We start from the raw sequence: 26,575 nt of genomic DNA, 5'->3' as shown, positions 1-26,575 counted from the left end.
CTGTGCAATTTTATCACATGTAGATTTGCGTAACCACCACCACACTTAAGATACAGAACTGTTCCATCACTACAAAGATTCCTTGTACTTCTTGGGTAAATAAAATTAAAAACAAAATCTCCTTCCCAGAAAATCTCTCTGCAAAAGTAAAAGAGAAAGAAAACAACTTTATTATTGACAGAAAGAATTCTTACCCTTTCATATAGCCAACCACATACAACCCGTCATATACATGTTCTCAAAATAAACAACAGCTAGTCCTCAGGTAAGAGGACAGCATCATTTGTCACACATAGTTTATGCAGAATGGACATGATAGTTGGAGTGATCGTCTGTGTTAAGTAACTGGCTTTCTTCAAAGGAAAGACAGACTTCTCTTGTCTTTATGACAGGGCCCCACAGGACCTGGGAAATAGGGACCCCATCTTCCTTGTTGACTACTTTTCAGAGAGATGGTTCCCAGGTCCTTGAGAAAGACATTCCTGGGTCTTAAAGCTGGCAAGAGGCTTGTTTAGCTTCCCAAAATAAATATTTATGTGCATTTCAAAGAGAGAAAGAACTTAAAATTAGAAGTTTTCTAAAGTAAATGCTCTAAGAAAAGGGAGAGGGGAGAAGTCTCTTCCCTTATTTTCAACAGGGGCCTCTTATTTTTAGTTTGTGTCTGCCCTTACATGCTGCCCTTCATAGCCAAGCAAACCCCTCTGTCCATGTTCCTTACCCCGGCAACCACTCTTCTCCATCTCTACATTTTTGATTTTGAGGATATTATATAAATGGAATCATGCAGTGCTTATCCTTTTGAGATTGGCCTTTCCATTCACCCCTCGAGATTCATCCAAGTCATTGCACACATGGATGGTTTGTTCCTTTCTGTTGCTGGGTAATATGTCATGGTACAAATGTACATGTTTGTTTGCCCTCCCAACACCCTCCCATGAAAGTTTTAATGCCACAAATATACCGTGTATCTGCTTATGTACTGTTGCCCTTTGGAAGTTCACAAATCATTATAATATCTCAGTTATTTTCCACCACCACACTCAAGAACCATCTTTTGCCCCCTTAGGGGTGATATTGTCCCTGTTGAGAATGCATGATCTAGAAAAATTTGGTGACTTACTCTTCTCTCTTGCTCCAGTTAAGTGATCATCTCCAGATGGAAGTAGAACGACTTATAGTCCAAGGCTATGCCCTAGAACATCAGAGAACAATTTCCTTCAATTCCATAGATGACATCTGCTTCAGCCATCGGAGTCACCACAGACTGGCCAAGTGAGTGTGCTTCCTGTTGTGTTTGTTTCAGAGTGTAGCAGAGCAAGCAGCGTACGTCGCACAGAGTGCTCCCTAAAATAACGGCTGATCATCCAGGAATGAAATCCACTCGCCTCACGTTATCCGCCATCCCCTAGCATCAAGCCAACCAGGCAGGATTCTGCTTCTCAGAGTCAGAAAACTCCGGCTGCTCTGTCTAATGGACAGGCCCCATTTCAGGTCCATGAAGGCCCACGCTGAAATACCAGTGTGAACTTCTGGGGAGGTGTGTGGTTTCTAGTCTCCATTCTGGTGGCCATTCATTGTTCTCTACTCTGGAGAATAAAATTATGCACAGGAGATAGAAGAGAACTTCCCACTGTCTCACTTTCAGAAAAGTAAACTTCTGGGTTTGAAAGTGACTGGTAAGGACAACCTGTTAACCATTTCAGAGTCCAGCTGCCAGAGTATATCCTGGACTTTGGCTACATTATCCTTGGTGACGTCCGAACCCACATCATCAAGATCACCAACACCAGTCACTTTCCAGTGTCCTTCCACGCAGAAAAGCGTGCCCTTCATGACACAGGTAACTAGGACAGGGTTGCCCTTTCCTATTGCACTTTGTCATTTCTAACAAGGAACCCAATACTACGGTCCTTCAAGAGCAGCATTTGTGCTTCTTCTGGGATCTACTGAAAGAATCGATGTGCCTCACATTGATACTTTGAGTGGTCATTCTGCCCCAGAGGAAGCTCTATCTAGAGCAGCTCTTGTGTGCTATTTCTCTTTCCCACAAGACATTTTGTTTGTCTTGGTCCAGGCTTCAGTACTGAGCTCGATCGTGTAAAGAATCTGCCTTACTGTGAAACAGAAACATTTGAAATGAGGTTTGACCCACAAGGGGCCAATCTTCCGGTTGGAAACAAAGAAGTCATTCTGCCCATTAAGGTAAGATGCACCACTGAGCTATCCGACTCTCCAGGTTTCCAGCCCTGGGATGATCCAATTATCATGTCAGAGCCATGATTCTTCCCCCAACCCTGAGCCACTTGGTAACAGCAATTTTATGCCTACTCTAGGTGGTTGGAGGGCCAACAGTTCACATCTGTCTCCAAGCCAAGGTAGCCATTCCAGCTATGACACTGTCTTCTGGAAAAGTGGACTTTCCCGCAATTCAGTGTGGACAGTGCCTGGTGGAAACTATTCAGCTTTCCAATCATCTCCAAGTCCCTTGTGAATGGTTTGTCCACAGCCAGAATCCTGTTAACAAGGTAAATGAGTTGTGGCCCATCTCCATTTCAGCAAGATTTGTAACTCGAGACCTTCACTCTCATCCTTCCAATCTTCTGCCCAAAGATTTTCAGTGGCAACCCTTGTGCCCTGAATAAAATCTGGGCCCTCAGCCCAGCACTCAGGGCCCTATCAGGCCACCCTGTCGGGTCAAATGTCTTATTCATCTTTGTACCTCTGGTATCTTACACAGTCCCTGACACCTTGGGGGTACTCAAGAAATATAGGTTGCATGAGTGGAGGATAGAATGAGTCCATTTTCCATAGAAGATGATCTAATTGTCTAATATTTATAAACCAGCTGGAGAGACACATTCCAAAGTACTTAAGACGGAAACTACGCGCTGAGTTAAAGCCAAAGACACGGATCTTTGAGATCCAGCCCATTTCTGGAGTCTTGGATCCTAGTGAGAGGTCCAATGTGCAAGTGAAATTCATGCCAAAAGAAGAGGTGAGCCTTAAAGAAATGTGCCTTTATTCAGATTCTCTGCATCTTTTTGAGCTTTACTCAGAGTTCATGCTTATTTGGGTCTCAAGGGAAGCTTTGAGTGACCTATGCCTCACTATTCTTACTATGTCATCTCAAGTGCTTCTGATTCATATAGGAGATGCATGGCCTGGTGCTCTGGAATCAGCCAACTATCTAACATATCAATTTTATCAGCAGACCTGAGTTAGTGGCCTTTTGCCTCTACCCTTACAGGCTGTGTGTCTTCAAGCAAATTGCTTAGCCTCACTAAGGCTTAGTTTGCTCATAAATAAAATGAAAAATAATAATATAATAATATTGCATATCAAAAATCTTTTACTGCAGTTTAAAATCCAATAAGCTCCAGAAACTGTGGGGAAATTTTCATAAGTTTCAGAACAAAACTCATTTGGTAGAAAAATTTCATTTCAACTGACATGATACTATTTAGCCTTTATTTATCCCACTTAGTTTTCACAGCCAAACATTTCACTGCAGAAATATTAATGTTTTTGATTGCAGAGGGCCTGGACTAGACCCCACTGAGGGTATTAGGTAACATAGGGTATATGTACTGTTTACCTTTTAAAAAATCTGAAGTTGAATGCATCTGGCCCCTGGGGTTTCAGATAAGTTATTATTGACCTGCAATAGTGAGCTGCTAGGGTCATTTTGAAAATTAAATGCACAGCATTAAATGAAATACACAGCATATAACTTTATGTGTAGTAAGTATCTCAATAACTATTAACTATTATCATCAGTAGTTGTACTAAGTACTTCCTGGTGGACAGCCTCCCTGAGCCTCACAAATATTTCTTTTGTGAACACCATCAACACAAAGCCACTCTTAACCAAGAATACAGTAAAAATAATAAAATCCTAGAACAACAGAGGATCTCAAGAGGTTATGTGATAAAGTCAGGAGCACACCTGGGGACCTAGGCAGGAGCTGCAGGCAGCCTCCCCAGACCAACAGAAGACAGGAGCATGCCAGGGACCTAGGCAGGAGCCACGGACAGCCTCCTCCACCTGCCAGAAGGCAGGAGCATGCTGCAAACACCGCTTCTGCATGGATGATCCATCACAGCCACCACCACAGCCAGTGCCACCACCGGACAGTTTGCCACAACAGTAGCAGCCACAGCCACCACCACCATGCAGGCAGCCCATTGCCTACTCAATTAACTGCATTGACACAAGGAGAGTCACCAGCAGAACCCAGAAAAAGAGAAAGACATCTCTCTCCTCAAAGCTCACTCCAGAATAATAGAAGACGCAACTACTCTACCAGATGACCAGACATCAATGTACAGATACTAGAAATATGAAAAATCAAGAAAATGTGACACCACCAAAGGAATATAATAATTCTCAAGTACTATACTGCATAGAACAGGAAACCTTTGAAATGACTGAAAAGGAATTCCGAGCAACAGTGTTAAGGAAACTCAATGAGATATGAGAAAATTCGGACAACACAATGAAATGAGAAAAAATATCCAGTATATGAAGGAGGAAACTTACAATGAGTTTAATACCTTAAAAGGAATGTAGCAGAACTCCTGGAACTGAAGGATTCATTCAGTGAAATAAAAAACACAACTGAAAGCTTAAGCAGAAGGTTAGAACAAACAGAAAAAAGAATTTGTAATCTTGAAGACAGTCTTTCCTAAATAACCCATGCATATTAAAACAGGAAAAAAGAATTTTAAAAAATGAAGAAAATCTAAGAGAGTTAGCAGACAACCTTAAGTGCACAAACACCAAAATCATGGGTGTTCCAGAAGGGGAAGAGAAGGAAAACGGCATTGAAAACATATTGGGTTAAATAAAAATGGAAAACTTCCGAGGTATAGGCAGAGATACAGACCTTCAGATCCAGGAAGCTCACAGATCCCCAAACAGATTCAATGCAAAAAGATCCTCTCCAATATACAAACTGGCAAAGCTCAAAGACAAAGAGCATCCTAAAAGCAGCAAAAGAAAAGCATCAAGGGAGCCCCCATCAGACTAATAGCAGACTTCTCAACAGAAGTCTGGGGAAAGAGGATACAGAAGTCTACAGGCCAGAGGAAAATGGGATGATATATTCAAAATACTAAAAGAAAAAAACTGACAGCCCGGAATACTATGTCCAGGAATGATATCATTCAGAAATGAGAGAGAAATACTGTATTTCCCAGACAAACAGAAACTAAAACCACAGAATTAGCCCTGCAAAAAATCCTCAAGGGAGTCATGCATCTGGAATCAAAAAAGCAATAATCATTACCACAAATACACAAAAAAGAACAAAACCCACTGGTAAAACAAAAACACAAATGAGAAAGAGAAGGAAACTAAGCCTTACCACCTCAAAAAAACAAAAAATAGCAAAGAAAAATAATAAAAGGTGAAGAAAGGAAGAAAAGATATTAAAAACATCCAAACAAAAATGATAAAATCCCAAGAGTAAGGCAATACCTTTCAATAACAACCCTAAATGTAAATGGATTATACTCCCCACTTAAAACACAGACTGACAGATTGGATTAAAAAGCTACACCCAACTATATGCTGTCTTCAAGAGACTCACCTCACCTGTGAAGACACACACAGACTAATAGTGAGGAGATGGAAAAAGATACACCATGGAAATGGAAACCAAAAATGAGCAGGAGTAGCTCTTTTTATATCAGATAAAATAGACTTTAAACCAAAAACTGAAAGAAAAAAAAAGAGACAAAGAAGGCCACTATATAATGATAAAGGGATCTATCCAGCAAGAAGACATAACAATCATAAATATATATGCACCAAAAACCAGAGCACCCAGATATATAAAGCAAACACTACTAGACCTAAAGAAAGAGATAGACCCCAATACAATGATAGTTGGGGAGCTGAACACTCTTCTGTCAGCATTGGACAGATCATCTAGGCAACAAATCAACAGAGAAACACAAGATTTAAACCACACTTTAGATCAGTTGGACCTGGCAGTTGTCTACAGAGCATTTCATCCAACAACTGCAAAATATACATTCTTCTCATCAGCACATTGAATATTCTCCAGGATAGACCATATGTTAGGTCAGAAATCAAGTCTCAACAAATTTTTAGAAATTGAAATCATTTCAAGTACCTTTTCAACAGAGACAGACAACAGATTAAAACTAGAAATCAGTAACAAGTGAAACTCTGGAAACTATACAAATACATGGAAATTAAACAACATACTCCTGAACAACTTCTTGGTTCCAAGAAGAAATTAAACAGGAAATCAAAAACTTTTTTGAAAATAAAGACACATCATACCAAAACCTGTAGGATACTTCAAGTGCAGTACTAACAGAGAAGTTTATTGCAGTAAGTGAGTATATCAAAAGAATGGAAAGATCTCAAATAAACAACCTAACACTACACATTAAAGAACTAGAAAAACAATAACAATTCAATCCCCAAATTAGGAGATGGGAGGAAATAATTAATAGCAAACCAGAACTAAAAGAAATAGAGACACACACACCCCCGCAAAAAAGTACAAAAGATCAATGAAATAACAAGTTGTTTTTTTGAGAAGATAAACAAAATAGACAAACCATTAGCTAGGTTAACAAAAGAAGAGGAGAGAAGCCCTAAATAACAAAAATCAGAAATGAAAAAGGAGACATTACAACTTACTCCACAGAAATACAAAGAATCGTTAGAGATTATTATAAACAACTGTACACCAACAAATTTGAAGACCTGCAGGAAATGGATAAATTTCTGGACACATACAAACTAGCAAAGCTGAACCAAGAAGAAACAGAAAACCTGAACAGAACAATAACAAGCAACATGATTGAAGCAGTAATCAGCTGTTTCCCAAAAAAGAGAAGCTCAAGACCAGACGGCTTTACTGCTGAATTCTACCAAATCTCTAAAGAGGAATTAATACCAATTCTCTTCAAACTATTCCAAAAAATTGAAACAGTGGCCATTCTCCCAAACTCATTCTATAAGGTCAACATCACCCTGACACAAAAACCAGACAAAGATACAATAAAAAAAGAAAACTATAGGCCAACATCTCTGATGAACATAGACTCAAAAATCCTCAGTAAAATACTAGCAATCAGAATACAGCAACACATTTAAAAAAAAATTGTACACCATGATCAAATGGGACTCATCCCAGGGATGCAAGGATGGTTCAACATATACAAGTCAATAAATGTGATACACCACATCAACAAAATCAAGGACAAAAACCATATGATTATCTCAATAGACACAGAAAAAGCATTTGACAAAATTTAACATCCTTCATGATAAAGATTCTCTACAAATTACGTTCAGAAGAAAAATATCTCAAAACAATAAAAGCTGTATATGACAAACCCATTGCCAATATCATCCTGAATGGGGAAAAGCTTTCAGCAAGAGAAAGAAATAAAGGGTACTCAGATTGGAAAAGACAAAGACAAACTGTCCCTGTTTGCAGGTGCCGTAATCCTATATATAAAAAAACTTAAAGACTCTACCAAACAAACTCTTAGAGCCAATAAACAATTTCAGTAAAGTTGCAGGATACAAAATCAACATACTAAATCAGTAGCTTTTGTATACTGCAATAAAGAACTAGCAGAAAAAGGAATAAAGAAAACAAGCCCATTTACAGTAGTCACCAAAAATAAAAATAAAAAGCTAGGAATCAGTTTAACCAAGGAGGTGAAAGATTTCTACAATAAGAACTACAATTCACTGCTGAAAGAAATTAAAGAGGACACAAAGAGATGTTAAAGACATTCCATGCTCTTGGATTGGAAGAATAAACATTGTGAAAATGTCCACACTACCCAAAGCAATATACAGATTCAACACAATTGCCATCAAAATACAAATAACATTCTTCACAGAAATAGGAAAAACAATCCTAACATTTATATGGAACAACAAAAGACTCCACATAACCGAAGCAATACTGAGCAAAGGGGGAAAAAAAAGTCAGAGGCATAGCACTACCTGACTTCACATTATACTACAAAGCTGTGGTAACCAAAACAACATGGTACCAGCATAAAAACAGACACTCAGACCAATGGAACAGAATAGAGAACCCAGAAATCAACCCACATATTTACAACCAACTGATCTTTGACAAAGGCAACAACATTGGAGAAAAGACTGCCTCTTCAATAAATAGTGCTAGGAAAACTGGGCACCCATATATAGAAGAATGAAACTAGGCCCATACCTCTTGCCATATACCAAAATCAACTCAAAATGGATTAAGGACTTAAATATGAGGCCAGAAACTATAAAACTGCTAAAAGAAAGCATGGGGGAAACACTTCAGGAAGTAGGACTGGGCAAAGACTTTATGAATAAGACCCCAAAATCACAAGCAACAAAAGAAAAAATGAATGAGATTACATCAAACTGAAAAGCACAGCAAAATAACAATTAACAGAGCAAAAAGACAACCAACAGAATAGTAGAAAATATTTGTAATCTATGTATCCAACAACAGATTAATATCCAGAATATACAAGGAACTCAAATAACTTAACATTAAAAAAAAAAAAAACCGAGTAACCTGATTTAAAAATGGGCAAAGGAGCTACATAGACACTTCTCAAAGGAAGATATACAAATGGCCAACAGACACATGAAAAAATGTTCAACATCACTAAGCATCTGGGAAATGCAAATCAAAACCACATTAAGATGTCATCTCACATCGCTTCTCGGCCTTTTGGCTAAGATCAAGTGAAGATGTCATCTCACGCCAATTAGACTGGCTATTGTCAAAAAGAGAAATTAACAAATGCTGGTGAGGATGTGGAGAAAGGGGAATCCTCCTACACTGTTGGTGGGACTGTAAATTAATACTGCCACTATGGAAAACAGTGTGGAGATTCCTCAAACAGCTACAGATAGAACAGATAGAACTACCATACGATCCAGCAATCCCACTACTGGGTGTATACCCAAAGGAAAGGAAACTGTCATGTTGAAAGGATACATGCCCTCCCATGTTTACCACAGCTCTATTTACAATAGCCATATTTTTAAAAAAACATATTTGCACTTTCCAGATATTAGAGGGTCATCTTTGGCAGTGGGGGAGGGGCATTATTCTGCCTACTATAGTAATTTTTAGCGTACTTGTCTTGCATTCCTGCTGTTAAATTTATTCCTAAGTATTTTATTCCTTTTTATGATATTGTAAATATAATTTTCTTCTTAAAAAAAGAAAAAAGAGGTTACATGGTAAAGTCTTTTGTTCAAGCATAAAGCATTTGGAGATGTTTTCCTCTATTCTGTTCTTTTAAAAGAAAAATTGATGTGAGTTTTACAGAATGCCTACAGTTAACTCCCATTTTCTTGGTAATGGCTTTGAGAAAATGCTTATAAACCTGCAGTGAGAAAAAAGAAAAGTGAATGACTTCATATCTCATTCTAAAATAAAGGCCATGTTTCTATCATTATCAAAATCTTCCCAACCCTTTTAAAACAAAATTAATAATATGTTTGTCATTCTTAGAGAGTCTTTAGACTGTCAAGGGGTTTACTTAAGATTTTAGATTGTTTTTCCATTACTGAATAAGGGAAATATCAGTAAATATGCTAAAAAATAGATTTTTTTCAGAGAGTTACATAAAAGTTGAGTTGGAATTGATCAAAGTTAATAAAATGTTTCCACCAGTTGGGAGAGAAACTTATTGGCTATATATATTAGCCCTGTGTATTAGTCCATTTCTGTTGCTTATAACAAAATACCTGGAACTCCGTAATTTATAAAGGAAAACAAAATGTATTGATTACAGTTTCTGAGACTGGGAAGTCCAAAGTCCTTCTGGTGGTAGCAACAGTGACCCAGGGGTCTCACATAGCAAGACGGTGGAAGCAGAGAAAGCAGAGAGACAGGCAGACTCTTCTCTTCTTTTAAAGCCCTCAGAACCACACCCCTGACCACCATTTTTAATCCATTCACTACTGCATGGTCCTACAATCCAATCACCTCTTCAAGGCTCCATCTTTCAATTATCATAATAGGATTTCCCACCCTCTTAACAGTCACAGTGGGGGCTAAGTTTCTAATACATAAAATTTGGGGGATAGAATTCAAGCTTCAATGTGTTTGGGGGGGACATAATTCAATCCACTACACCCTGCAACCTGTATAATCCATACCTGCATCTCCATCAACATCAGCAGCACCGAGAAATCACTGATGTCCACACTAACAACTCTTAGACATTATAACATGTGTTCAGAATACTCTCTGTTAGAAAACAAGAAAATGAATGAAATGTTATGAAAATCTTTCTAAAAACAGCAATTAAAATACGGATATTTAGGTCATAAGGTGGTAAGCCCATAGAAAACCATGTTACCCAATAATTCATTCTCTTATAGTCTCCAGCAATAGATATTTTTCCATATGAGTATGTATGTCCATATACATTTCACCCTTTTCCGCCTTGATCTAACATAGTTAGGAGCTCTTCAAATTGTAAAACCATTCACAACCCCCAAACCCAAGCCATGAGCCCAACAATATCAGAAGTACCTGGGCATCTGGTTAAAAATGCAGAATTCTCAGCCTTACTCTGCCACTACAGAGCCAGGATCTCTTGGGATGGGTCTGTGAATCTGCATTTTTAATAGGTTCCCCAGTGAAACCAGATGGAAAGTAAATTTCTGTACCACTTTGAGAAAACGTGAGTAGTTATGGTATCACTATCAACTGCCATTTGGCTGTAATTGAATCTGATGAACTGAATGCCCTAGCTCTGGCATTCTGACAAACTCTGAGGAAATATTCAAGTGCACACTTCAGAATGCTCTCTCTCCAGGATCAAGGGAGCTGGTGCCTTTATACAGTAATTCCCGAGGGTCATTGGTTGAGGACCGCTCCCTGAAAGTGTTACTTCCTTGTCACTTCTGCCCTGCCTCCTCTGCCCACGGGCAGCAGGGCCCATGAAATGAAAGCCTTAGGGCCCAGGGGTGCAGATTGTGGCAGCTGGAAGTATGAACACACCGTAAGTCTGAGGAATTTGAGGGTAACACTCAGAGGGCCTGCTGCAAGTGATGAAGTACTTGGTACAGTGCCTGGCATTCCAGATACCTAGCATTAATATAGTAACATAAATTGCCCCTATGCAGCTTTATAAGAAAAGTTTTCTCTCTTAGTCTAAATATAGGATAAATTTTGTCCCCTCAGTGGTTTTCAGTTTTATATGGCATGTAATAGAAAAAAAAAAAAAAAAGCTAGAAGCTTGTTTTGTTCTTATGTTTTTCAGAAATACTACAGCCAAACCCTGGTATTCCAGATCGCCCAGAGTGCTCAAAAGCTTACGCTGCTGGCACATGGGCAAGGTCTGGAGCCACGCCTGGAATTTATACCTTCAGTTGTGGAGCTGGGGCCGCTGCTGCCTTATACACCTGGGGACGAGGCTGAGGTGATAGTGAAGAATCCCTGCAACTTTCCCATTGAGTTTTACTCCATAGAATTTGACCAGCAATATCTCATAGAAGAAAAGGTGAGCAGAGGCCAAAACCAAGTTCTGTTTTCCTACACATGCCGGGCCTTGCCATGTACTTGTGCCCTTCTCTCTGCATGTAATAACCTTCTGGTCTTTCCCTCCTCTTTCCCCTCGATCCCTTCCTTGTCAATTTAGTGATCACTTATCTGGAGAATTTCCTGACCTACTTCCCTTGCCCTGAGCAGAATTCATTGCTTCTCTGTGATTCCATTATACATTTTAAACAACTTATTGGAAAACTAATGTTCATGGTTAAAATTTACACAGTAAAGAACTACATGCAGCAACCTGCCTATGTCGATTCAGCTGAAGTGACTTGTAGACAGCACATAGTTGGGTCATTTTTTAAAATATACTCTGTGAATTTCTGCCTTTAGTTGGTATGTTTTGACCATTTACATTTGATGTAATTATTGATACGTTGGGACTTACATCTGCCATTTTACTGTTTTTTTGCTTTCTGTCAAATTTTTTCTACCTTACTATCAGTTGCTTCAACATTATTTGGAATTTCATTTTGATTTACCCGGAGTGTTTTTGAGTGTATTTCCTTGCATAGGTTCTTTAGTTATTGCTGTAGGTATTACATTATAGACATGTAACTTATCACAGTTGACTGGTGTTGACCTTTTACTAGTTTTAGTCTAATTTAGAAAACTTTCCTCCCTTTATCTCTCTTTATCTTCCCCATTTTTAATATAACTGTCTTAAATATTTTCTTACATCAGATAGCATTATGACTTTTAACTTTTAAACATACATTAGAAAAACCCAGAGGAAAAGGAAAATGTGTTATATGAGAGTACTTCAAAAAGTTTGTGGAAAAACAGAATTAAAAGATAATCTAAAGCTTTCCATAAGCTTTTTGATGACAAATCCAATGTCATTTGTGTTAATTTTTTTTTTTAAGTCTATTTTCTCTGTTGTCAGATTTGGTAATTTATGTTATTTCATTTTCAAGTTCACTGATTATTTCCTCTGTCTCTTCCGTCCTGTTGTTGACCTCATCTATTAAGTATTTTAGTTTGGTAATTATATTTTTCAATTCCAAAATCTTTATTTGGTCCTGTTTTATATCTTGTGTTTCTTTGCTAAGACTTTCTGTTTTTTCATTTGTTTCAAGTATGTTCGTAATTGCTTATTGAAGCATTTTTAGGATGACTGCTTTAGAATCTTTGTAAGATAATCCTAATATCACTGTTATGTTGGTGTCTATTCATTTTCTTTCCTCATTCAACCTGAAACTTTCCTGGTTGTCTGTATCACAAAGCATTTTCAGTTGAAACCTGGACATTTTTGGTATTGTGTTATAAGACTCTGGACCTTATTTAAATTTTCTGTGTTAGCTGGCCTCCTCTGACAATGCTTGGGCAAGAGGGACTGGGCATGACTGGGCACTGCCTTCTTATTGCCAGGTGGGCGTAATAGTCCAGGGTCACTCCTTGGTCTTTTTGACAAACAGTAGGAGGGGCTCTTCATTACTGCTGGGCAGGAGTGGTATTTCTACCTTCCCCCAAGGCCTCCACTGATGCCTCCCTGGCTGGGAGGGGCAGGAGGCCTTGTGACTGCTCCCCACATGGCTTGCAAGGACTCTGCATGGGGGGTGGGGCAGTAGTACTACCCAGTACCACTGGATAGTGATGAAAATTCTAACTCTCCACGAGGCCTTACCTGGCACCACCCCAGCAGAGAGGAAGAGGAACACCTCTTAATCACCAGATGGAGGTGGAAGTCCAGGCTCCCCACGTGGTCTTTTTGGAGGTTTGGAGGGAGGTGAGGTGTCCTTATCCACTGGCAGGGAGGACACCCCCAAGATGTCCAGACTCACCAGATTTATGTTCCACCCAGACCTAGAGTCAACCATTTCTTCAAGGAGCCCTGGTTCCTTTTAGTAAAAAATGGTATTTAGAGATCACAGTCTGGACCACTGGATTATGACTCCTTCTAGATACATTTAGTAGGCAGAATTATGAAATATAATTTTTAAGAGAGAACAAATTATGCTGCATAATGTTTCAAATTCCAGTTTAAGATTATAGGATTTTATCTAAATTCTTTGATACTGTATTTGTTCCTATTTTCTCTTATGTTGAAGATCATGGATATAAACTTATTTATCGATTTATTTTATATATATTTAATGGTGTCAAAACAGCAAAACATCAGTACTCCTAGTAATAATAAATTACTGAGTCCTATCACCCACAACATGACACAGCTTCTGTGCTGTGTATGTTCCAGCTGCTCCTCCAGATCCATTGTTTTCTCTCTACCCTGCTCTCCTGTCTTGAACTACACCTTTATCTGATACCTTTAGTGTCCTACTTCTTGGAAACTGCCTCTTAATTCCCTACTATGAGCAATAATGAAATTAGCTGGTAATCTCTTTTCCCTTCTCTCCCCCTCACCCTCTAATTTATTTTTGTTTGTTTGTTTGTTTGGTGGCTTGCCTGTACAGGGATCTGAACCTGTGACCTTGGTGTTATAAGGCTTCACTCAAACCAAGTGGGTAACCAGCCATCCCCTCACCATCTAATTTAAAAACTATTTTCTCTTACTTTCAGTTAATACCTACTTACCCAGTAATCATCTGATGTACACTTCTCACATTTTTTGCTACTTGTATTATATCTATTTTGTCAGAATTTCTAGTATTAAGGTATCAGAGCTTAATTTCCATCATGAAGTCTTAGTTCTACACTTAAACATATTAAGTGCCCAACACCAATTCTTGCAATGAAGCTTCTCCAATCACTTATGGGTCGTTTAAAGCTCATTCTCCAGTGGATTCCTCAGGAAGGGATCATGGGAACAGCATTCCCTGAGTACTCCTATGTTGATAACTATTAGTCTGTGGCTTTTGAAGATCAGTTTGATTGAATACTATATCCTTGGCTCACATTTTTTTCTCTTGAGTAGCTTAAATATGTTGCTCCATTGTTTTCCCATAAGGTGTTGCTGTTCATGAATTCTGATGCTATACTAGTTATCTTTTGCTGCATAACAAATTACCCCAAAACCTAGCAACTTAAAACAATAAACATTTGTTATCTCCTTCCTGAAAGTGTATTCCGTCCTGTCCCCACTGATCTCCGTGCAAGCTCTGTCTTATATCACAGCTCTATGGATGAATGGGTCTATTCTGAGCTCTTCTACTTCATTGGTGGGTTCATCTGTCCCAACATCAGTCCCCTCTATTACCACAGCTTCATTATAAGTCCTGATATCTGGTAGGGCGATCCTCTACCTTTATTCTTCTTAGTGTTTTAACTGTTCTTGGTTCTTTGCCCTTCCATGTGAATTTTAGGATGAGCTTATTCAGTGGTTTTCAAACAACTAAAAGTGGTGATTCTAGAAAAAGGTCACCTAACAAAACAAATTTCTACACCAATAAATCAGGTTGTAGAGGAAGTAAATGCTTTTTATAACTTTATTTTACTGTGTTTATAAATATACATACACACTGAGGTTGCCAGATTTAGGAGAGAAAATAAAAACAGGCTGCCCAGTTAAATTTGAATTTCAGATAAACAACAAATCATTTTTTAAAGTATAAATATGTCCCATGCAACGTACTCAAAAAAATGACTTGTTGTTTATCTGAAATTCGAATTTAACTGGGCATCTTGTATTTCATCTGGCAGCCCTAATACACATTCACATACACGCACCTGTGAGCCCACACACACGTACTTGATATCGTTTTACCTGTTTTTCCCTTGATCTTCTATTTATGAGACAATGACCTTGCTTAGCGTAGTATTGCTAACCACAAAATTTTTTAAGAATATGTCACTCAAAGTGGATAATGGAGTTCTTTGCTTTTGTCAATGGAAAAAAAGAAAAAGAAAAACAGTATTTGTTATGTTTATGTTATATTTAAAACAAGGAGAAAAATCTTGTCCACGTGTGTCATGCCCAGGATGAAATGCAACAAAATAAAGATCCTGTATCCCCATAGGCTCAGGGCTCAGGCCTACTTTATAGACCTCTCCAAAGGGCCCCACCCTTTGAAGTCCAGAAAGTATTTCTACAAATCTCAGCCTCAGGTAGGAGCAGGGTTTGCCAGATCGGTGAACAGACCCTCCTAGAGCTCCAGGAGGAAACTTCCAGTGAGACCAACTGCAATTTCCCTTCTCCCCTCGAACAGATGTTGCGAAGTCTGAAGGGCTATGACTCCCACAACACGCTGCTGCTGCCTCCCCGCACCCCTGGGGAGGAGCTGCCCCCAGAAGTGTACGAGTACTTTAAGGAGATGAAGAAGTCAAAGGAGGAACAGTTGAAGGCAAAATATCTGGAGAATATGGCACAGGAGAATGGTGAGAACTGGCTCTAGCCACTGCCCTGGCCCCTCTGAATTAGCCCTGCTGTGGGACCAACCAGTTACTGAGTACCTGCCAGATGCCAGGCAGGTGCTGGGTGCCTTTTGTAGTTTATTTCTAACTCTTGTAAAATGGGTCTTGTCCTCATTTTATGGGTGCAGAGGCTGGAACACATTCTGCTCTCACTAGAGAAGAGTGAGGTTTTAAGACTTGAACATAGCTGATACAGATAGAAGAACACCTTCTAGATACCATGCTGAGGACTTTGCATGTACAGATGAGAAACAAACACAGAGACCAGGTCTGCAGTTTTAAGTGACAGAACCGGCATTCCAGCTCTGGTCTCTCTGATTCCAGAGTCCATGGCTGTGATCACTGTACTCCACCACCTCCTGTGGGTATGCCTGGGTAATACAAAGCAATGCCTCAGGCAGGGTAGAAATTGATGCCCTAAAAGAGGTAGGGGGTGGGGGTTACCTCTCCATGGTCCTTAAGGCCAAACCCCCATCACAGAGCTGCACTATGCTTTCATCATCTTACCCTGCCTGGCCCAGCACCCCCGAGTTATCCCATCATCTGCCCAGGGGCTGTCTTGTGTGCTTGAGCATGAAGCTCACTCGACTTGTCGGGCTGTGTGGCTTATGCTGATATACCCTTCTCCCTCCTGCTGCTCTGTGCCCTCATCCTGGAAATGGACCTACCCATTGTTCATACTTGCTCTCTTCAGCATCATAGTCATCACGTGTAAGTATTTTCTTCATACTTGCCTCCACCACTTGACAAGAAGCCCCCATAAAGGTAGTGATCATGTATCCCACACTTGTCAACCCAGTGCATGGAACAGCAGCTGGAACATGGTAGAGCCCAATAAGTGGGTGCTGTATGAGTGGATGAATTAATGGATTGCACAGTCCTTCTCTCCTGCCCTTGGGCCTGTCTCATCTCTCAAGGAAAGAGAAACAAGTCAGAGAATACTAGTTTGGCCTAAAAGGAGAAGATGACAGGAGAAGGCTGCCTCCCCACCCTGTCTCATAGTCGTGTTAGAGCTGCCGTAACAAATACCACACACTGGGTGGCTTAACCAGCAGGTATTTATTTTCTCATAATCCTGGAGGCTAGAAGGCCAAGGTCAAGGACTTAGCAGGGTTGCTTTCTTCTGAAACTCTTCCTCTTGTAGATGGCCATCTTCTCTTTGTATCTTCACATGGTCTTCCCTCTGTGTGTGTCTGAGTCCTAATCTCCTCCTCTTATAAGGACAACAGTCATATTGGATTAGGGCTCAACCATATGACCTAATTTTACTTTAATTACCTTTTTAAAGGCCAAATACAGTCACATTCTAAAGTATTGGGAGGTTAGGATTTCAATATATGAATTTTGGGGGGACACAACTAAGCCCATAACAAGCATTCATTATGTTGCAAGCACAGAGCTGAAGTGCTGGGGAAAAAATCGATGACATAAGGCCCCTGCCTTTGAGAGCTCCTGGTCAGGAGGGAGTGGGGGGAGAGACACTTAAACACAGAAGGACTGCCCAGTGGCCCAAGGCAGGAGGGTACAAGGGGTTGCAATGTGCAAAGGACCTCATGAGGGAAGAGAAGGGCCTCGTTGCTCTCACGGTCCTTACACACCACAGTTGTGGGCTCACTTTTCCGTTTGGCCCAATGGAAGGTGGTCTCAGCCAGGACCAACGGGTCCAGAGGGAGCCCAGAAAGGCACACTGTGCTGCTCACTCACTCTTCTCTGAGCATCTGTTCACTCGGCTCACAGGCTATAGACTGTCCTTCTCTGCTTCGCTGACCACGTCCAGGGAACGCCAACCATTCACAAAGCAAGCTGCCGCCTCTCAGGCTCAAATCCAAATTCTAAGCAAAGATATGTCTTACCCTGTGGTAGAGGAAGGTCACCCTGTACAGTCCCAGCTCCCTGCGCCCACTGAAGGGAGAGGAATGGGGGACAATGAGGAGCGTGCCGGGCCCACAAAATGGTAAATGTGCTTAACATTGACACGGGGAACTGTTCATGATTGATTAGGGGAAGAAGCAGGCTACAGATTGGGATGTACTATATAATCCCAAGTTGAGTTTTGAAAAATTAAAAATCTGGGAGTCTGTGGCTCTCCCGTACCGATACTATAAAATTTGGCAACAATACTTCTGTCACCATTTCTCTGTCTGTATCTCTTTTTGCAGCTCAATTTTATAATGTTTGGTTCTTCTGAATTTTCCAAATTTCCTGAGCAAATGTGTAATTTTGGTATCTAACAAATGTTAAAATATAAAAACACTATGTGCAGAGAAATTTCTTAATGGCCACCTGACTGCAGTTCTTGTTTATTTGGGTTGGATAGTCCAGGATGATGGTGGCCAGGACGGTGACTCTCCTCTTCGTCCATCTTCCCTCTTCTGCTCCATCCCCCTTGTCCTCCTCCCAGTGCTGCCACATGTGTTTTCATCCTTTGTTCCCCAGCAGAAGAGGAAGATATGACTACATCAGATCAGGAAAACTCCACTAGCACGAAAAGGACATCCCTTAGCCAAGAGATCTCTGTCACATCCTGTCCGGAAGAGTGGCACGTCCCTTTGGTCGAGTCCAAAACCTATGTAGATGAAGATGAGGATGAAGAAAGCCTGGAAAAAATAATGTTTCAAAGTAACTGAGCATTTTAATGTTTTGGTAATGTTTTAGTACCAGTTCTCTCTAAGCAGAAGTGAGAAGACTGTTCAGTCCCTTGTCACCTTTCCCTGTCAAATGCCTCCCAGCGCTGGCTCCCACCCCACCCCACCCTGCCCCTCCCACCACACCTGCCCTGGACAGAAGCTCTGATCCACCCACTCACGCTCAGATACAAGCGTGGACGTCCACTCATGAGCTTAGCACAGGACATATTCTTCCTGCCACAGTTGTTTGCATTTCAACTAGTATTAGTTTGAAGGCCTGAATCTTTAATGCTAAAATTCCAGCAGACTGAGAGGTGTTTAGAGAAACATTTGTGGGGAGAGGGGGACATCCTTCCCAGTGTTCCTCCAATTGGACCATTAGGGAATCCTCCTCTTGACCTCCTAGCACTGAGGGCCCATTTTCTGGCATTTATTTTTCCCAGGTTATACAAGATGTTGAAACTATATTTAGAAAATTAGATTTAGCAAAAACTGGAGTCACGGGGACCATTTGTTTGCTAGTCAGTGTAAACTATGATAAAGCATAAGCGACCTTGTCGTGTGCCCACCTCAGGGATAGGAACCGTATGCAAGCCTAATGAGATCTTTAAAGCATTTAAAGTCGTTATTCTTAGCCCTAGTCAACCCTGTGAGTAAATTAAGGCAGGAGGCTGCGATGGCAGAACTGGGATTAAAGACATAATTCCCAGCTCCGTGCCTCATGTTTAATCCAAACTGGCTCTGCTGACCTGCCCCTAAGTGGCACCTGGCCTCTCCCGGCAGCCTTTCCCCACCCCGCACACCCTGGCTTTTTTGTGCCTGGGCTCTCCTAGAGCTGACCCCAGACATCCCATGGAGAAGAATGCACACCACAGTGCTTAGGATGGAAGCACCTGGAAACCATCTAAATGCCTATCAGTAGGGGACTCATTCAATTATGGTAAACCCATACAATAGGACAAGAATGAGATAGATCTGTGTTTAAGTAATACAGATCTGGAAAGATGTCCAACACATAGTATGAAAAAAAGCAAGTTGCAGGACAGAATTTAGAATATGATCCTAGTTTTATTATTAAAACATCGAATGTGTTTGAGGTGACTAAACGTGTTGGCTGCAGAGTACCCTGCATGCTGTACATATTATGGTATGGCTTGCTCTTTTCTATTATAAACATCCCTTTGAGACAATACTTTTGATTTAAATCAGAGTTTGTCAAACTCTTCCTATAAAAGGCCGGACAGAAAATATTTTGTTTGGGCATTGTGGGCCATGTAGTCTCTGCTGCAGCTACTCAGCCCTGCCTTTGTAGCATTGACACAGCCAAATACAATATGTAATCAAAGAGGCATGACTGTGTTCCAATAAAACTTTGTTTACAAAAACAAGCAGCCAGACAGATTTAGCCGGTGGGCTGTAGTTTACCAGCTTTTCATACACTATAGGTGAGGACTACTAAAGTTTGCTATTTTAAAACAGCAGCATTTAAAAGAAAAATTTATTTCCATTTCCATTAGTACCCATGTAAATTCCACGTATAGACACATGCATGCACATGTGAGCACACACGTATGTTTTTAATTTGCAGTTGACAAGATTCAGAGCATTGACAGCCACTCCACAGAGGAAGTTGGAGAGTTAGAAAACAACCCAGTGAGCAGGGCGATCGCTCGCCACCTGGGCATTGACATTTCGGCAGAAGGCCGCATGGCCAAGAACCGGAAAGGCATTGCCATCATCATCCATGGGACACCCTTGTCAGGTATGTGACAATTCTGAGGGGACGTCAAGACCAGGGATGCCACATCTCCTCCATAAACTCTGTGGCTTCCAGGGTGGCAACATCAGCTCTGCAGTCAGGATAGATACAATTTTATTTGAGGAAAAGCATAGCAGTGATTACAGGCATGTACCCCAAGGCCAAACAGCCCTATGTCAGATTCTAAAACTGCCATTTATAGCTGTGTGCCTTTGGGAAAGTTACTTACGTTCTCTGTGCACCATTTCCTTGTCTGCAAAATGGTATTAACAGTATCTATTTTGCAGGATAGTCTTGAGAATTAAACGAGAGCATTTGTATAAAATGCTTATCCCAGTACTTGGCACATAATAAATACTCAAACAAAAAGCTGTTGATATTATCATTACTATTGCTACCGTGACTATTATCGTTCATAATTATAACCATATCTGGAGTTTGAATCCCCATTGAAAATAATTTCAATCACATGTTAAATAGTCTCAAAGAATATATTGTAAACCGTAAACTAGTCAAGGGGTGCCTTTATTGCCTCCAAAATTACACTTGCCAACTTTACCATAAACCCACAGGAGCAAAGCCACCTACGTTGAACAAGATCTTAGACTTGTATAGTGATTTACAGTTTACTGAGCTCCTTCCCATCCATTTCTCTATTTAAACTTCACAACCATCCAGAGAAGAGAGTTTGATTGCCCCCACTCAGAGAAAGTTAAGGTTCAGAGAAATTCAAGGATATCTGCCCAAGGTCACCCAGCTAGTAAGTGGCGGAGCAGAAGAAGCTTGGGAAGATGGCCTGCTACCTCTCTTAGCTTCAGCTTACTTAAAGAAGGCCCATGAAACCTTTTTCTGATGCAATTACTGTTGCTCATACAGACAATATTTATGGAGCATTTTCTGTGTTCGAATCACTGAGAGGCTCCAGGAAATTTTTAAAATACAACAATCCAATTACCCCTTCATTGAAGAACCTTTCCTTCGGAAGTCCTAAACCCAAACCTAAAAGGTGTAAGACCAGATTTGGGGGCAACAAGTGGGAATCAAACAAGGCAAGTAAGAACATGATTGAAACTGTATTGAAAACCCCACCGCAGCAGCAGCTCATGCCACTTTTGTGTTGCACGGAGAGGAGTGCCAGAGAGACAGACAGCTGATGACCCCATGGGAATTAAGACAGTGGGAGGGTCAACCCTGAAAATGCCCCAAGCCAGAAGGAGCCCCTACCCCACTCTAGGGCAAGGTGCAGTCACATTCTCACCTGGAGGTGAAAAGCCTGACAGAGAGTGGAGTGTAGACTTCAGCAGTAACAATCACGGTGTTGTGATGGAGCCCTACAGTTTCCAAAGAATCTTCATGAAGAGCAGTTTAATAGTCTGTGTCAAAATTAGACTGTTCAGTGTAGGTTATTTTGCCTCTTTGGGGTTTATGGTGAAGTTAGCACCTGTACTTTCTGAAAGCAATAGAAGTCCCTTTAATTTATAGTTTATATACCAAAGGGTTATCCCAAACTGTTAAACTGCTGACGTTGGAGACATGGGGTAGAGAAAGAGAGGAAAGACACCCCACTTTGAATTTATGCATCTCTGAGTTGTTTGAGCTTGTATTTTTTTGATAAATTTTTCTTTAATATTTTAATGTTTTAAAATTAAGACATTAAATTATTTAAAAAGAGAGGGGAAAATATGTGTAAACCCTTTGACTTGGTAATGTTACTTCTAAAATTTTTTAGGAAAATAATCAATGATGTGGACAAAGATTAACTGCATGAATGTTCACTACAGCAATGTTTCCCACAATAACACATTGGGAGCCATTAAAGCATCCAACATGAGGGACTGGTTAGTTAAGCCACAGTACATTCATGGAGTGAGTTATACCGCCATTACAAACAGTGTCTTCTGTATCCACATTCATAGCAGAATCACCCACAATGGCCAAAAGATGGAAACAACCCAAATGACCATTGACAGATGAATAGATAAACAAAAAATGGTACAATGGGATGTTATTCAGCCTTAAAAAGGAAGGACATTCTGACACATGCTACAGCATGGATGAACCTTGAAGACATTTTGCTAAGTGAAATAAGCCAGACATCAAAGGACAAAGATTTTATGATCCCACTTACATGAGATACCTACAATAGTCAAATTCGTAAAGATAGAAAGTAGAATGGTGGTTGCCAGGAGTTGGGGAATGGGGGAATTGGGAGTTATGCTTAATGGGTGTAGAGTTTCAGTTTGGGAAGATGACAAAGTTCTGGAGATGGACAGTGGTGATGGTTGCACGACAGTGTGACTGTACTTAGTACCACTGAACTGTACACTTAAAAATGGTTAAAATGGTAACTTTCATATCGTGTACTGTAGCATAATAAAAAGGAGTGTCATACGAGTTTATTGAATGAATAGAAAGATTTTTATGATATATCATTTTACATGAGAAAAAATGCCACATACTTATGATTTATAATTTATATTAGTTTCCTATTGCTACCACACAAACGACCACAATCCTAGTGCCTTAAGATAAAGCATATTTACACTCTTACAATGCTTGTGGTCAGAAGTCTAGAATAGGTCAGCAGGGCTGCATTCCTTCTGGAAGCTCTAGGGGGCAATCCATTTCCTTGTCTTTTCTAGCTTCTACAAATGCTGTCTGCATTCCTTAGCTCATGGCCCTTTCCTCCTTCATAGGCAGCAGAGTGGCATCTTTCAGTCTCTCTTTCTGCTTTCACTGTCACCTCATCTGCTCTGACTCCGACCCTCCTGCCTTCCACTTATTAGATTGTGTCCACCCAGATAATCCAGGATCACTTCTCATATCAAGACCCTTAAGTTAATCACATCTGCAAAGTCTCTTTTAGGTAACATATTTGCATGTTCCAGGGATTAGGTGTAGACGTCTTTGGGGGGCCATTATTCAGCCTACCTCGTACCCATTTCTTTTTTATAAGAAATATAAATGGCATAGCTACATACACATACTTAGTAACCATAGGCTAACTGCAATATCTCCAGATGAGTAAATTATGGGTCTTTTTTTCTTTTCTCTTGTCTGTTATTTCTGATTGTCTGCTTACTTTGAAATGAGAAAAAAATCAACAGAGTTATTCTTTAAACCAAAAAATCTTCCCATTGGAATCAGAAACTGTAGGAACTACAGGGTATTTTAGAGATCATCTGATAGAATCTGTGTTTTAAACTGGGGAGCAAATGCAGTGAGGATATAGCTGCCACCACACACACACACAACAGCGGAGGATCAGGACCAGAGCCGTGGCCCTGACTCCTGGCAGGGTCTCCCTTCCCTTTGCCACTGCCACCTCTGCCCCATGAAAGACTTGGAAGCAGAGCATTCAGACATATCAATTTACAGGGGCCTCTGTTCTAGGCACTTCTGTCTAGGACACTGAGCAAATGGGAACCATGAAATTCAACTCCCTGGCCTTTTTTTTTATTACAAATGTTCATGAGATGCAAAACTGATTGTCCCCCCTCCTGCCCATGATGTGAAGGCCAGATTCATCCTGGGGACAGACCCAATACCAGAAATTACTTTTGTACCCTTTGTCCCCTCCTCCTCCCCACACTTCAATTTGTAGCCCTAGGAATGTTCCCTCCCTCTGTTGGATCATGGCACTACTGTGGTCTTTCTTTCCTGCCTTCCTTTCTCTCTCTTAGCTCCCACATTTGAGTGAGCACATGCGGTATTTATCCCTCTGTGCTTTGTTTCACTCAACATAAGTTTCTCCAGGTTCATCCATGTTGTTGCAAATGGGAGTATTTCGTTGTTTTTTACGGCAGAGTAGTGTTCCATGTTGTATGTATGCCACAGTTTCCTTATCCAATCATCTATTGATGAACGTTTAGGTTGGTTCCATATCTTGGCTATTCTCCCCGGCCTTTTTTTTATAGGAAAGTCAGCCACCGCTATCAGTGTGGCCAAGTACTACAGTGCAGCCTGCCTGAACATTGACTCCATTGTGTTGGAAGCCATATCTGACAGCAACAACATCCCAGGGATCCGGGCCCGGGAGCTATGCATTAAGGCTGCCATCGAGCAGTCCATGAAGGAAGGAGAGGAGTCTGGTAAGACCCATTTTCCCTGGCTTTTTGTGGTCGAGTGGGCAGCACCCCCACTGGTAACACATTCCCTGTGCCCCCTGCTGAGCTGTCTTCCCACAGCCTGGTTGAAGGGTAACTCACAACTTAGTGGCCCAGTAGCCCAGAGAAGGATCCTCTTCACCAGGCATGTGTGGGTCTCCTGCCCTGCCCGGTGCAGGTGTGCTCCCGGCACTGTAGAGCAAGTTTGGGATGAGCAGGTTCCAAAAGGGGGGGGTCTTGGGGAAGTTTCATGGAAATAGGCCTTGAAGGAGCAGGAGAATGCGAAGAGGCAAAAATGGAGACAAGAACATTCCAGACCAAGAAAGCAGGGAAGCTGACAGTAAATTAGGGGTGGAAAAGCAGGCTGAGGCCAATTGTAGCTGACATGGAATGCCAAGATTAGGAATATGGATTTTATTTTGAAGGAAAAGGGGAGTTGGGGCAGATTTCACACTGTGGGAGATGAAAGGAATAAAATTCAGCACCAGTTAAAGGATGAGACACAAATGCAAGGCAGCTCGCCGGAGAAGGTTTTTTTATTCAGCGGGCACATCTGCTTTTATAGGGTTAGAAGAGAGCTGATAGGTTTGCTGAGGACAGGGGGCATTCGGGGATTGGATGGATTGCGTTGCTAAGGGGCCAGGAGCAGGGAGCCTGTGCTGATTGGCGTGCGATTCGCGCCAGCAGGAAGGTATTGTGGCGTCAGCGGGAAGGAGAAGGCGGAAGAGAAGGGTAGCCAGTGCCATGATGGGGCGCGGCCGAAAGGGTTCCCCTACGACCTAATAGGAGAAATGGTCAGAAAGTCACCATAGGAAAGTAGCTCTTACAATGTTTTGAAAAGGAAAAAGTGGCAAAGCTGAAGAAGAATGGGCCTGGGCCAGCTGGCCTAGTGTCCACCTGCGTGGTGGGGAATTGAAGGAGTGCAAGGCATGCAAGATGGTCACGCCAAGATTTCTAGCCACAGAAACCAGGAGGAGAGTGACATCATTCACCAAGATAGAGAACACAGCCGGAGGAGAAAGTTTGCAGGAGAGGAAAATGGATTGAGTTTTCGAATCCCACAGTAGTGAGGCTTTGTGTGGCCTTCCTACCAGAAGCTGAGAATCCTGGCACCATCAGGTCATCTGAGGACCTGCAGGGCAGGAGAGAAGCTGCTCGATGGGAAAAAATGTTGACTACAAAGCAGAGCACCTGCTCAAAGCGGAATCCTTTTTACATAAATACTCGTAACTGCGTGACGTCATTCTTCATAGCGCTGCCAGCCTGCTAGCTGATATGACTGGGTGGGGCTTTCAGGGTGTCCCTTTGCCTCAGTACATCTGTGTGGGGTACTTAGGAAAATAGAAGATTCTTTGCTGGCAAGATAAGAGAAATAGCTCCTTAGTGGAAACCCCCAGCTGTGTCATAATTCTGGTTCTCTTAAATTTCACATTTCGTTTTCTGTGAAATAAACTACATTTCATAGTGATCTGTGGAGCTATGTTAACGTCCTGTGCCAGATCGTGAATCTGAGCTCCTGGTCTGAGAAAGTAACATCAAGCAAGAGACAGCTGGGGGAGTCTTCCCCATGAAGTGAGAGGTGCAGCCGCTGGAGTAGAAGCAATCAGCCCAGAAATGCCCCGAATGAAAGGAGAGGGATGGACGGGGCAGGATAGGTCCTCAGGGAACACTTGCATTTTAGGTGGCGGTGAGGAGGAGAGGCCAGCAGAGGTGGAGTTCAGGTCATAAAACCAGGAGACCCAGGAGAGCAGGGAAGTCAAGTACAGAGCCCTGGAGCCAAGGAAAGGGAAGAGGAAAGGGGAGGCTGAGGAGGGGATGTGCATCTCTGCAGAGCCCTGCTGGTGTCGAGGACCCTTCCCGCTTTACTGTCCCCACAGCCCTTATCTCTAGTTAATGCACCATTTATTTTACATACTTTGTCTGTCTTCCCCCACCCTAGAATGCAAGCCTCCCAGGGCAGGGATTTGTGTTAGTTTTCCTCACTGCTGTGTTCCCAGCACCTGCAACAGTGTTGGCACATAGTCGACACATAATAAAGATTTATAAAAATGTGTTGAATCATTACATGAACAGAATGGGAGACTGCTGAAAGCTCAGATAGAATGAGCCCTGAGCAGAACATCACTGTATTTCAGTCCTGAGGTCCCTGGTGGCTTTGGAGAGAGCACTTCCAAGGGAGCAGTTAGGTTCTTG

At 41.3% G+C, this 26,575-nt stretch overlaps 1 protein-coding gene across 1 annotated transcript in view; it reads left to right on the top strand.

The window, feature by feature from the left end:
* Window positions 1-26,575, top strand: part of HYDIN (HYDIN axonemal central pair apparatus protein) — a 364,550-nt gene that overhangs the window by 210,065 nt on the left and 127,910 nt on the right. The window contains exons 30-39 of the mRNA XM_063112309.1: window positions 1,139-1,272; window positions 1,704-1,840; window positions 2,075-2,202; window positions 2,334-2,525; window positions 2,846-2,995; window positions 11,293-11,532; window positions 15,686-15,854; window positions 18,330-18,509; window positions 20,106-20,279; window positions 24,194-24,367. Of these exons, the coding sequence (XP_062968379.1) occupies window positions 1,139-1,272; window positions 1,704-1,840; window positions 2,075-2,202; window positions 2,334-2,525; window positions 2,846-2,995; window positions 11,293-11,532; window positions 15,686-15,854; window positions 18,330-18,509; window positions 20,106-20,279; window positions 24,194-24,367 (1,678 nt within the window). The remainder of the gene's footprint in view (window positions 1-1,138; window positions 1,273-1,703; window positions 1,841-2,074; window positions 2,203-2,333; window positions 2,526-2,845; window positions 2,996-11,292; window positions 11,533-15,685; window positions 15,855-18,329; window positions 18,510-20,105; window positions 20,280-24,193; window positions 24,368-26,575) is intronic.

The sequence above is a fragment of the Cynocephalus volans genome, chromosome 10 (genome assembly GCF_027409185.1).
Source record: "Cynocephalus volans isolate mCynVol1 chromosome 10, mCynVol1.pri, whole genome shotgun sequence".
Lineage (NCBI taxonomy): Eukaryota > Metazoa > Chordata > Mammalia > Dermoptera > Cynocephalidae > Cynocephalus > Cynocephalus volans.
Note: the sequence above shows the minus strand (reverse complement) of the source record. Positions and strands in the feature narration are given on the sequence as shown.